General features: G+C 55.1%; 1 protein-coding gene across 1 annotated transcript; it reads right to left on the bottom strand.

Moving 5' to 3' along the window:
• Positions 1-421: 421 nt before the first annotated feature.
• Positions 422-12,502, bottom strand: LOC115390470 (syntaxin-3-like). Its single transcript, XM_030094355.1, has 10 exons — positions 12,473-12,502; positions 10,174-10,248; positions 9,514-9,613; positions 9,345-9,419; positions 9,058-9,128; positions 3,095-3,203; positions 2,633-2,706; positions 2,360-2,494; positions 1,275-1,385; positions 422-499 (listed from the first exon to the last, which is right to left on the bottom strand). The coding sequence occupies exons 1-10, from the start codon at positions 12,500-12,502 to the stop codon at positions 422-424; spliced, it is 858 nt and encodes a 285-aa protein (XP_029950215.1).
• Between the last annotated feature and the right edge of the window lie 1,304 nt (positions 12,503-13,806).

The following is a 13,806-nucleotide window of genomic DNA, read 5'->3' as shown; positions in this document are numbered from 1 at the left end:
CGAGGACAGAGGGGGCGGAGCCAGAAAAACATGTTTATTCCATCAAGACACATTTTAACACCACATGTAAACATGGAGCCTGAGTCCAGCAGCTCCGGGGGGGTCGTGGTCAGTCGGGTCGGGTGGATCAGGTCTGGTAGATCAGGTCCAGTCTGGTGGATCGGGTGGGGACATGCAGGACATGCAGTGCAGCTAGGATTGTCTAAAGTGACGTTGTCCAACGTCCTACACACAAAGGCCAACTCCACTCCAATGGGTCCAAACGCAGCTAGAGGGACACAGCTGGGAGTCCACAGCAACTCTGACGACACGAGATCAGCCTGGACCTGCCGGACCAGGACCACCCACAGCGGTCCTTGTCTCACGTGGTCCTGCAGACCCGCCTCGGGTCGTCCTGCAGACCCGCAGACCTCCACGCCGCTCATTTGATGAAACTGTAGACGAAGGAGCCGAGGACGAGCGCCAGGATGACGCAGCAGCAGAAGATCATCATTTGTTTCTGCAGGACACACACACACACACACACACACACACACACACACACACACACACACGCGCACACACACGCGCGCACACACACACGCGCACACACAGACACACACACACACACACACACACAGACACACACACACACACACACGCGCACACACACAGACACACACACACACAAACACACACACGCGCACACACACAGACACACACAGACACACACAGACACACACACACACAAACACACAAACACACACACACAGACACACACACACGCACACACACACACACACACACAGACACACACACACACAGACACACACACAAAACACACAGACACACGCGCGCACACACACACACACACACACACACACACATACACATGCGCACACACACACACACACACACACACAGACACACACAGACACACACACACAGGTTTGTATTTCTATCCTTGTGAGGACACTCATTGACATAATGCATTTATGTCCCCAGTGTCCCTCAGGGCTCTGTCACGGTTACTCCCCCTGGTTTCCCCCAGTGTCCCCCAGTCCCCCCCAGTGTCCCCCCATCCCTGGTGTCCCTCAGGGCTCCGTCCCGAGGCGGGGCTCCCCCTGGTGTGGCCCAGTGTCCCCCAGTCCCCCCCAGTGTCCCCCCGTCTACGGTGTCCCTCAGGGCTCCGTCCCGGGGGGGACTCCCCCTGGTGTCCCCCAGTGTCCCCCAGTCCTCCCCAGTGTCCTCCCGTCCCCGGTGTCCCTCAGGGCTCCGTCCCAGGGGGGACTCACCCTGCGCGCCTCCTGCTGGTACTTGGCAGCCTTCTTGGTGTCGGCCACAGCTCGCTCCACGAAGCCCACCGATTGGTCCATGTTGCTCTCGATCCGGTCGATCATCCCGCCCTGGAGGCCGAGGGCGAGAACACACCCCTAGTTACACCTCGAGGGCGAGAACACACCCCTAGTTACACCCCGAGGGCGAGAACACAGCCCGAGTTACACCCCGAGGGCGAGAACACACCCCGAGTTACACCCCGAGGGCGAGAACACACCCCGAGTTACACCCCGAGGGCGAGAACACACCCCGAGTTACACCCCGAGGGCGAGAAAACACCCCGAGTTACACCCCGAGGGCGAGAACACACCCCGAGTTACACCCCGAGGGCGAGAAAACACCCCGAGTTACACCTTGGATTACACCCCAAGGGTGAGAACACATCCTGAGTTACACCCCGAGTTACACCCTGGATTACACCCCAAGGGTGAGAACACACCCCGAGTTACACCCCGAGGGTGAGAACACACCCCGAGTTACACCCTGGATTACACCCCAAGGGCGAGAACACACCCCGAGTTACACCCCAAGGGCGAGAAAACATCCCAAGTTACACCTTGGATTACACCCCAAGGGTGAGAACACATCCTGAGTTACACCCCGAGTTACACCCTGGATTATACCCCAAGGGTGAGAACACACCCCGAGTTACACCCCGAGTTACACCCCGAGTTACACCCCGAGTTACACCCCGAGGGCAAGAACACACCCCGAGTTCCACCCCGAGGGTGAGACACACCCCAAGTTACACCCGGTATTACACCCCATTAAAACACCCCGGTTGTTAAAACACCCTGAATTACACCCCACTAACACACCCCGGGGGTCAAAACACTCATTGGAGCTTCAGCTGCTGCAGCCTTTCAGATCTGAACTCCTGCTGCGCACACACACACACACACACACACACACGCACGCACGCACGCACGCACACACACACTCTTGTGTTCCTGGTTCTGGGGGGTCTTATGTACCTGTTCCGGGTTGTGGGGGTTTGGGGGGTCTGGGGTACCCAGTCCCGGTTCTGGGGGGTGTGGGGTACCTGGTTCTCCACCAGCATGGCGATGTCCACGAACATGTCGTGCAGCTCCTTGATGCTGCTCTCCAGACGCATGATGTCTTTGTGGCGAGCCTCGATCTCATTCAGGGCCTGCTGGTTGATCTTAGAGTCCATGATCTGAGGAGTGAGACAGGAGTGAGAGGAGCGAGAGAGGAGTGAGAGAAGAGCGAGAGAGGAGTGAGAGAGAGGAGTGAGAGGAGTGAGACAGGAGGACACAGCAGAGTCCCCGTCCCCGTCCAGACCCGGTCCCGTTACCCCGGCAGTGAAGACGGCGGAGTTCCCTCCCTCCAGCATCTCCTCCAGCTCCTCGTCCGTCGTGGCTTTCCCCGCTGCAGAGCACACCCAGTTATTCACCCTCTCAGTTATTCACCCTCTCACAGTTATTCACCCTCTCACAGTTATTCACCCTCTAAGTTATTCACCCTCTCATGGCTAAAGCATGAGGAGACGGTTTCGGCAGCGAGCAGGAAGCTGCGACTACAAAGTGATGAAACCATCAGAACCAGAACCAGTCAGAACCTGGCAGAACCAGGAAGTGTGTCCGGCTGGAGGGGAGTGATGGAACCACCGATCTGACGGAGAGTCCACCACTCCACCCTGATCCGAACCGCCGGAGGACCGGCTCCGCGGTCCGGTCCGGCCGGCCCCTCAGTGGACCGGGTCGGTCCGTTCCCGGGTCTGTGGGGACCGGACCGGACCGGACTGGGCGGGACTCACTGATCTCCAGCTGGCGGGCGATGCGGCCCTTGCTCTTGTCCCGGAAGTCCACCTGGGCCTCGTTGTACTTCGTCATCACCTCCACGAACTTCTTGGCCAGGATGGCGTGCTGCGGAACCAAACGGAGAGCCAGGTCACACGCGGTGAAACATAAGGCCCGTGGACCCAAAACTCAACCTCCAGAGTCCGGGCCGGCCCGGACCCTGGAGGCTGCAGGAGAACGACCGACACGCTGCCAGAACCGGGCCTGAACAGATCCGGCTCCACCAGATCACTCTCGGGCCGACCGCACCAGGAGTGAGGCGGAGCCGGAACCGGGCCTGGTCCAGAACCAGAGGAGAACCATGAGCATCAGCCAGGACAGCAGAACCCAGCGGGTCAGCAGAACCAGGGTCACTCAGTCCCACTGGATCCCAAGACTGTTTCCCAGACGCCAACGTTCTCCAGCGCGGTGGACTCTGATTGGACGCTTTGGCGGACAACGTCATGACGACCAATCAGAGAGTCATGAAGACAGACCTGAACCAGGGACAGATCTGAACCAGAGACAGACCTGAACCAGAGACAAACCTGAACCAGGGACAGCAGACCTGAACCAGAGACAAACCTGAACCAGGGACAGACCTGAACCAGAGACAAACCTGAACCAGAGACAGACCTGAACCAGAGACAAACCTGAACCAGGGACAGACCTGAACCAGAGACAGACCTGAACCAGGGACAGACCTGAACCAGAGACAGACCTGAACCAGGGACAGACCTGAACCAGGGACAGACCTGAACCAGGGACAGACCTGAACCAGAGACAAACCTGAACCAAGGACAGCAGACCTGAACCAGAGACAGACCTGAACCAGGGATAGACCTGAACCAGAGGCAGACCTGAACCAGAGACAAACCTGAACCAGAGACAGACCTGAACCAGGGACAAACCTGAACCAGAGACAGACCTGAACCATGTGCGGATTAGAACGTGTCCACCAAAGTGTTTTGGGGTTGTTGGATTGTGTATTTGATGAGTTTGACGAGGGGGAACAAAAATACCGTCCACCTCCATTGTGTCCGTCCTGAAAACCTTCCTGACTCTCCTCTGGATAAACAACAGCTCGCCTCACAGAAACAGTCAGTCTGCTGCTCTGATGACTGAGGAGTTGAGCTCAATGGGCCAATTTGCCAAAATGTTGAAGTATGGCTTTAAATGGAAAATTGACACAGAAAGTGTTTGCTGTGTAGCCACGGCCATGTCTGACCTCTGAACCCGAATCCTCCGGGTCCTCAGCCTCTCTGAGCTGCAGAGCGTTAAACCTGCTGTGATGAAGCCTGGACGCTCCGTCAGGCTGTGGAACCAGTTCACTACATGCTGATGTTGGGTTTGTTTTAAGGTGTTTCTGCCATGTGGAGACTCTCTGGATTCTGACAGCTCTCCTTCAAGTGGGACACTTTCCTCACTCCAGCAGTAGAGTCCCGATGGCTCTGGTCCTGCTCCACTCAGTGTCTCCGTCTGTCCCTCTGCTGTGTCCTCCAGAGAGGACGGCAGACCGGCTCTCCTCCTCGCCATGAGGGTTCGGGTTTCTGTCTCCTGAAGAGTCGCTTCCTGGGTCGTTTACCGTCCTTCCTGCAGGTCACGGCGCTCTGCGCCGCGCCCTCTACTGTACCCACATTTCATTCATGAGTTCATCTGCACACCATATATGGTGCCAGGGGGCGGAGTTGGGGGATTGTGGGCGGGGTCGGCCACTGTCTCGTTCTACAATTCTACAATTCTACAATTTCATTCAGCAGACGCTTTTGTCCAAAGCGACGTCCAACACAAGCAAGAATACAGACATAAGAAAGAAAGAAACCATAGTAAATGCTTCAATTGGTTCAAGTGCGATTGGTCAAGGGAGCTGCCATCAAGTTGCAGAAGAGGAGCCATTACCCCCCTTTATTTTTTTTTATTTTTTATTTTTTGTGTGTGTGTCAACTTAGTCAGTGGTCCATAAGTGCTGGGTTTCAGAACACCTGATCTATTCTTCCCCGAACATGGGGTCGGATTAAGACCCTCGGTGTTCTCTGAACAATTGAGTCTTCAATTGTCTCTTGAAAGTAGAAAGAGACTCGGCGGAACACACAGAGTTAGGAAGTTCGTTCCACCATTTGGGAACAACAGAGGAGAAGAGTCTGGCTGGAGGTTTAGAGCCGAGCTGGGCTGGAAGCTCCAGACGTCTCTCACATGCAGAGCGAAGAGGGCGTGAAGGAGAGTAGACCTGGATCAGGGAGTCCAGGTCGGCCGGAGCCGTTCTTGTAAGCGTTTTGTAAGCCAGGAGGAGAGATTTGAATTTGATCCTGGCTGCAACTGGAAGCCAGTGAAGGGAGATGAACAGAGGAGGACATGAGCTCTGCTGGGCTGGTTGAAGACCAGACCTGCTGCATTCTGGGTCCTCTGTAGAGGTTTGACTGGACCTGCAGGGAGACCCGCCAGAAGAGAGTTGCAGTAGTCGATGCGTGATATCACGAGAGCCTGAACCAGAACCTGGGGGGCCTGTTGGGTCAGGAATGGTCTGATCTTCCTGATGTTGTAGAGGGCATAACGACAAGACCGAGAACCTGAGGCCACATGAACCTTAAAGGTCAGCAGGTCATCCATCATGACACCCAGGTTTCTGGCTGAGTTTGTGGCACAAGTAGGCTCGAGTGAAGTTGGACATTGATCTGAGGCTGGACAGATGGACAAGCTGGACAGACCATGAGTTCAGTCTGAGACAGATTTAGCTGAAGGTGGCGTTCCTTCATCCAGGTGCAGATATCAGCCAGACCTGCTGATATCCGAGCTGAGACTGTGGTGTCGTCAGGTGGAAAAGAGAGGAAGAGCTGAGTGTCGTCAGCATACAGTGGTAGGAGAAGCCATGGGAGCGAATCACTGCACCGAGTGAGGTGGTCTACAGAGAGAAGAGTAAGGGGCCAAGCACCTCCGCAGGATTTGGATCCATGACTTGGAAATTGCGGACAGCTGAGCTGCAGACAGGTTTTTAGCTCCAGATGTTTTTGCAGACAGAAGTTTGCGTTGCGTTCCCGTGCTGTGCTGCTGTCAGAGGTTTCTAGGTCAGGTCCCCGGTCTCTTTGGAACCATTCAAGAATGTGATTTTCAGAGAGTAAATAAACAAAAAGCTCCTGCTCCAGACCAGGTCCTGGTCTCGGTCTCTGGTCCTCCACCCTGCTGCTGATTTGATTTCACCAGTTAAAGTTTTCATCAATCACCCAATCACAGCGCCCCCTCTGTCCACATGGTGCGGTCACGTGACGGCCTGGACCAATCACATTCCATCTGGTTTCAAATGTCCAGAGAGGAGACGTCCTGCTGGACACGCTGCAGTCTTCAGAACGAGATTGGGGACGCTGTGGGGACGTCCTGAAAGGTCTGTCCACTGTTTTAACGATCTGAAGACACTGAAGACAAGGACAGGAAAGAAGCAGACCTGGAACAACCAGGACCAAGACCAGAACCACCAAGACCAACACCAGAATCTCCGAGACCAACACCAGAATCTCAGAGACCAACACCAGAACCTCCAAGACCAACACCAGAACCACCAAAACCAACACCAGAATCTCCGAGACCAACACCAGAACCACCGAGACCAACACCAGAACCTCCGAGACCAACATCAAACACTGAATCACCCTGGGGCCTGGGATCTATGACTGATCCGGGTTCTACTAAAGACCGGTCCAGGATGAGACCCCAATGTTCTTAATAACTACAGACCAGTATCCAACTTACCATTTTTAAGTAAAGTTTTAGAAAGACTGGTTTTTAACCAAGTCAATGACTTTTTAATGATCAACAACATTTTAGAAAGACATCAGTCTGGTTTTAGAGTGAACCACAGTACCGAGACGCCCTGTGAAAGATTTTAAATGACATCAGGTGGAATTTAGATAATAAAAAACTCACAGTGTTGGTTCTACTGGACCTGAGTGCTGCATTTGATACAGTAGACCACCACATTTTAATAAACAGACTGAGTCACCTGGTGGGCCTCTCTGGTACTGTTCTTAACTGGTTCAGTTCTTTTCTCACAGATCGATGTTTTTATGTAAGTTTGGATACTTGTTCCTCAGGAATCCATGAAATTAGGTGTGGGGTTCCCCAAGGTTCAATTTTAGGTCCCATACTTTTTAATCTCTACATGCTTCCACTTGGGGACGTCATCAGGAGACACGGCATCAGTTTCCATAGTTACGCTGACGACACTCAGCTGTTCATCGCTGTGTCTCCTGGTGACTCCAGGCCAATAGAAACCCTTTTTAACTGTATTTCAGACATCCAGTCATGGATGGCAGTGAATTTCCTACAGCTCAACCAGGACAAGACTGAGGTTTTAGTTATCGGTCCCGAAGGTCGGAGAGAGAAAATTTTACCTAAATTATCAGATTTTAAATCAGTACAATCAGTTAAGAACCTGGGCGTGATTTTTGACTCTGAGCTAATTTTATTCCACACATTAAAAACATAACTAAGATTGGATTTTATCATCTTAAGAATATAGCCAGAGTCCGCCCGTTTCTCTCTCAGGCCAGTACAGAGGTGCTAATGCAGCTTTTATCTCCTGTAGATTAGATTACTGTAATGCCTTGCTCTCTGGTCTTCCCAAAAAGAACATTTCAAACCTACAGTTATTACAAAACTCAGCCGCTCGCGTGCTGACGAGGACCAGGGGGCGGAGCCACATTACACCAGTTTTACAGTCGCTGCATTGGCTCCCTGTCCGCTTCAGGATCGATTTTAAGGTTCTCTTATTAGTTTTTAAATGTCTTAACGGCCTTGCGCCTTCTTATCTAGCTGACCTGTTTTTACCCTATCGACCCTCGGGGCCCTGAGGTCCTCTGGCAGCGGCTTATTGTGTGTTCCTAAAGCTAGAACCAAAACCCATGGTGAAGCGGCTTTTAGCCACTACGGCCCCGCCTGTGGAACAGCCTGCCGGAGAACCTCAGGACCGCAGAGACTGTTGATAGTTTTAAAGGGAGGTTGAAAACACACCTTTTTAATCTGGCTTTTAACTGACCTTTTATACTTCTTATCTCCATCATTTTATTTTTAGTCATTTTAATTTCGAATATACTTATCCTATTTATTCATTCTATTTTTACTATGTACTTTTAATTTATTTTATTTTCTATTTTATAATCTTATCTTACTTTTTATTTATTTTTATTTATTTTATTAGCTTTGTATCATGTCTTTTTAACATCTGTTTAACTCCAGTGTTTCCTCAGGGGGGTCCTCCACACCAGGAGTTGGTCCCGGTCCTCTGCTGGGGTCGCTGCGCTCGAGTCCTCTGGTCCTGGCTGGCCCGGGGGTCTCCACACCTTGGTGTGCGGGATCCCATTGGTCTGACGGGGTCGGGGGTCGAGCGCTGGTGCCCCAGTACTAATGACCTTCGCCTTCTCCTGGTGTGAACGGCCCCACTGGTAGTGTTTTCCCATGATGCTTAGTGCCATGCCATGTCTCCTCTGCCTTGCTATGGGCATAAATTGGGTGTGTGTGTGTGTGTTTGTGTGTATGTGCATGTGCGTGTGGTGTACACTTATTGATGGTGCAGCTTTTGTTTTTTGTTTTTGTTTTTTTTTTTTTTTTTTACTGTTAAGCACTTTGCGTTGTTTTTATTATCATGAAAAGCGCTATACAAATAAATAAAGTTTGAAGTTTGAAGTTTGAGGACACTGGACTCATCAAGTAGGTGAAACTGATTCTGGATCAGATTCCTTGAACAGGCCCAGTAATCGCTCCCAGAACCACCGATCCACCATGAGGACCAGACTGGAACAGGAAGTTGTCCTGGAGGAGCATGAGGAGGTGGAGCTACGGTCTCCTCTCATGAAGCCCCCCCCCCCCCCCCCCCCCACACACACACACACACACAAACACACACACACTCACACACCAGGGGTGTTGAGGATCCACAGCTACAGACTCTGACCTGGGACTTCCGTATCCTGAGGTCGGCCGAGGCTCTCTCATCTGTGTTGGACTCCAGCTGACGCTCGATACCTGACACACACACACACACACACACACACACACACACACACACACACACAGAAGCACCTTCAGAACCGTTGAGTGTGGATTTCAGACTCTTCTTCCAGCTCATGTACTGACGGAGCAGCGTCTTATTCAGCCCCCCCCCTCTCCTCCACCCTCCCCCTCCACCCCTCCCCTCCACCCTCCTCCACTCTCCTCCACCCCTCCAGGAGTGAGACTCACTCTTCAGCTTGTTTCGGGCATTGTTGGCCGACTTCTTGATCTCGTTGGTGAGAGCCTCCAGGTCGTCCTGTGTCTCTGGAAGACAGAGTGTGGACGTGACGAGGGGCGGAGACGGAGACGGAGACGGAGACGCCGCCCCTCCCTGAAGACTGAAGGTGTGGACAGTTACTCTGCTCGGAGGTGGGGGCCGACAGGATGGTGGAGTACAGCTTCTTGATCTCCGTCACGCTCTCGTCGATCTTGTCAATGCTGCTGCGGATGTCCTCGATCTGAAACACCAGCAGGGGGCGGGGCCACGTTTAGGACAGCGGGGGCAGAGCCACGTTCAGGACAGAGGGGGCGGGGCCACGTTCAGGACAGAGGGGGTGGGACCACGTTCGGGACAGAGGGGGCGGGGCCACGTTCGGGACAGCGGGGGCGGGGCCACGTTCAGGACAGAGGGGGCGGGACCACGTTCGGGACAGAGGGGGTGGGCCATGTTCAGGACAGCGGGGGCGGGACCACGTTCAGGACAGAGGGGGCGGGGCACCGTTCAGGACAGAGGGGGCGGGACCACGTTCAGGACAGCGGGGGCGGGGCCACGTTCAGGACAGAGGGGGCGGGGCCACGTTTAGGACAGCGGGGGCGGGACCACGTTCAGGACAGAGGGGGCGGGACCACGTTCAGGACAGAGGGGGCGGGGCCACGTTCAGGACAGAGGGGGCGGGGCCACGTTCAGGACAGAGGGGGCGGGACCACGTTTAGGACAGAGGGGGCGGGACCACGTTTAGGACAGAGGGGGTGGGGCCATGTTCTCCTGACGGAGACATGGACGGACAGATCTGCTCACCTGAGCAAAGAAATCATCCATAAAAGCTTCACTTTCCACAGGAACCACCACGTCGTCGCCTCCAGAGTCGCTCTTCTGTTCAACACACACATTCCACCCATCTGTAGGGTCAGGGTCGATGTCAGGGTCAGGGTCAGGGTCAGGGTCAGGATCAGGGTCGGGGTGGATGTCGGGGTCAGGGTCGGGGTCGGGGTGGATGTCGGGGTCAGGGTCGGGGTCGGGGTGGATGTTGGGGTCAGGGTCGGAGTCGGCGTCAGGATCGGGGTGTCCAGCCTGGCGGCTGAGACAGTCCAGGGAGAAGAAGCCCTCTCAGGCTGAACGCCGGCGCTCTGAGGTCTGAAGCTGCTACATCTCATGGGAAACAAACTCTCTGGGTTTCCATGTTCTACCTCTGGCCTCGCACACATGGACAGACAACAGAAGAGTCATTGACGTGGCAACCGAATCGCTCTACAGCAGCAGGCGGCGCTCTACAGCAGCAGGCAGCGCTCTGCAGCAGCAGGCGGTGCTCTACAGCAGCAGGCGGCGCTCTACAGCAGCAGGCAGCGCTCTGCAGCAGCAGGCGGCGCTCTACAGCAGCAGGCAGCACTCTACAGCAGCAGGCAGCGCTCTGCAGCAGCAGGCAGCGCTCTGCAGCAGCAGGGGGCGCCGCTCTACAACAGCAGGGGGCGCTCTACAGCAGCAGGCAGCGCTCTGCAGCAGCAGGCAGCGCTCTGCAGCAGCAGGCAGCGCTCTGTAGCAGCAGGCGGCGCTCTGCAGCACCAGGGGGCGCCGCTCTACAGCAGCAGGGGGCGCCGCTCTACAGCAGCAGGCGGTGCCGCTCTACAACAGCAGGCGGCGCTCTGCAGCAGCAGGCGGCGCTCTGCAGCACCAGGGGGCGCCGCTCTACAGCAGCAGGCGGCGCTCTACAGCAGCAGGCGCCGTACAGCAGCAGCAGGCGCCGCTCTACAGCAGCAGGCGCCACTCTACAGCAGCAGGGGGCGCCGCTCTACAGCAGCAGGGGGCGCCGCTCTACAACAGCAGGCAGCGCTCTACAGCAGCAGGCAGCGCTCTGCAGCAGCAGGCGCCGTACAGCAGCAGCAGGCGCCGCTCTACAGCAGCAGGCGCCACTCTACAGCAGCAGGGGGCGCCGCTCTACAGCAGCAGGGGGCGCCGCTCTACAACAGCAGGCAGCGCTCTACAGCAGCAGGCGCCGCTCTACAGCAGCAGGGGGCACCGCTCTACAGCAGCAGGCAGCGCTCTGCAGCAGCAGGCGCCGCTCTACAGCAGCAGGGGGCGCCGCTCTACAGCAGCAGGGGGCGCTCTACAACAGCAGGCGGCGCTCTACAGCAGCAAGGGGCGCCGCTCTACAGCAGCAGGCAGCTCTCTACAGCAGCAGGCAGCTCTCTACAGCAGCAGGCGGCGCTCTACAGCAGCAGGGGGCACTCTACAGCAGCAGGGGGCGCTGCCTAGCCTTCAAAATAAGTTCAAACTGAAACAGAAGCACTGAAGAACCTCCAATACAGAGGTTTTATCTCCAGCAGCTCCTGAACAGAATGACCCAGAGCCCACAACCTACATACCACAACCCACAACCCACAATCCACAACCCAGAACCCAGCCGAGCTCCCAGCAGCTCCACAGGCCCACATGCTTTGATCCACATCTGTGGGCGGGCAGGTTCGTGGGGTATTGCTAGGGTTAGAGGGGTATCATTACGGTTCATGGGGTATCATTAGGGTTAGCGCGGTATGGGTAAACAGGGTCAGGGTTAGACCGGGTTGGATAGCGTTCTGCAGGCTCACTGAACAGGACTAAAACAAACAAACCTCAGAAAGGCAGTGAAAGGCAGAGAAGTAAGGCAGGGGGTGCTGTGGAGCTGGGTCCTGGGGGGTCACACCCGGTCCTAACCCTAACCCTAACCCCCACACCCGGCACTGCTCTCATAAATACCTGTTGTTTCAAATCAAAAGCAGCTGATTGGACGGGAGAGGAGCTGTTGTTTCCTGGATTCCTGTCACAGCCAGAGCTTCAGCCTGAGTCCATCTGCTCGTCAGTTTAAAGGCGTGAGAACAACCCTGAGCGTCCCCACCGGGACCCGGTCTGGACCCAGTCTGGACCACGGCGTTTGGAAGCTGCCTGTGTCACATGACCCCCACCCGGCCGCACGACTCCACTGAACCACAAATTAATCTGTTCTACTCATTAAAGCCGGGGAAACGTTCCCCAGCAGCTTCTAGGAGGGGCGCTCAAACCCGTCAGAGAGACCTCCAGGTCACGGCCGGGCCGGACCGGATCAGACGGCGGGAACGCTTCCTACCTCCTTCAGCTGCGCCAGTCGGTCCTTCATCCTGACGGCCGGAGCTCAGCGAGTCAACAAGAAGAATAACGACGGGAGAGAAACCCGAGGAGAGCAGAGGAGAGCTGCGAGAGGAGAGGAGAGGAGAGCTGCGAGAGGAGAGGAGAGCAGAGCTGCGAGAGGAGAGGAGAGGAGGAGAGGAGAGCTGCGAGAGGAGAGCAGAGCAGAGGAGAGGAGAGCAGAGGAGAGGAGAGGAGAGGAAAGCTGCGAGAGGAGAGCAGAGGAGGAGACTCCACCAACCTGAAGGCCACTAAGCTCCTAAGACCGGATTAGGACAGCAGTGAGGACACTAAAGCTCCGAGTCCCCCCTCCCTCACTACCTGCTGTCCTGTGCTGCCACGACACACCACACACACACACACACACACACACACACACACACACACACACACACACACACACACACACACACACACTCCTGCAGCTCCTGGATGGTTGTTCTGATTTGGACAGAATGGTTTGTTGTTCTTACTGAAGCTGTGCTGCCTGCAGGTGATTGAGAAACAGAACCTGAACCCAGCAGAACCTGAACCCAGCAGAACCTGAACCCAGCAGAACCTGAACCCAGCAGAACCAAACCGTTTTTTTCTACTGAAAGAACAGAATCTGGATTTCTTCCTGTTGACTGATTAGTTGAAATATTTGTAAAAATACAGAGAAACTCTCCGAGTCTCCAGCAGGTCCCACTAACCCTTCACAACCCGAACCCTTCACAACCCGAACCCTTCACAACCCGACCCTTTCACAACCCGAACCCTTCACAACCCCGACCCTTCACACTGATTATTAGTGCTGCAACAAGTAATGTCACATAACCCCCACCCCCGTGTCTCCATCTCAGCTCTTAGTGTTGTCGACAGTTGGACCATGAGGGACCAGAATGTCCAACCTGTCTCTCTCTCCTGGTGTGTCTCCTTCCACCTTCATACAGTCGTAGAACCAGAACTTAAGAACCCTAAATGGACCCTGACCTGGGCCCTGACCTGGACCAACATGACCTTCAGACCTCCAGGCTGAGATCTAAACTCCCCTTTTAGTCCAGATCATTAGAAAAGGTGTTAGAGACTCAACTTACATGTTTTTACAAACCCACCACCTTTAGACCGGATCCAGTCCAGCTGGGGACGAGGTGACGGAGCAGCGGGACGGCCGAGCCAATCAGCGCTGCCGCTTTTGTTTTTGAATATTTTTGGCAGCAACCAGCAGAGCCAGAGGCTGTGCCTGGCGAGGACAGGACAGGAAGGACGTTCTCTCCTGTCTCCACGTGTCAAGAAGCCCGAGCTAAAGCTAAAGCT

Source organism: Salarias fasciatus, chromosome 6, assembly GCF_902148845.1.
Source record: "Salarias fasciatus chromosome 6, fSalaFa1.1, whole genome shotgun sequence".
Classification (NCBI taxonomy): domain Eukaryota; kingdom Metazoa; phylum Chordata; class Actinopteri; order Blenniiformes; family Blenniidae; genus Salarias; species Salarias fasciatus.
Note: the sequence above shows the minus strand (reverse complement) of the source record. Positions and strands in the feature narration are given on the sequence as shown.

What these genes read in the sequence shown, in the direction of transcription:
- LOC115390470 (XM_030094355.1), bottom strand. Translation starts at nt 12,502, where the DNA reads ATGAAGGACCGACTGGCGCAGCTGAAGGAG. An exon ending in TGGATGATTTCTTTGCTCAG is followed by an intron (nt 9,614 to 10,173) that starts GTGAGCAGATCT and finishes CTGGTGTTTCAG; the next exon opens with ATCGAGGACATCCGCAGCAG. An exon ending in TCAGGATACGGAAGTCCCAG is followed by an intron (nt 3,204 to 9,057) that starts GTCAGAGTCTGT and finishes TTGGTTCCGCAG; the next exon opens with CACGCCATCCTGGCCAAGAA.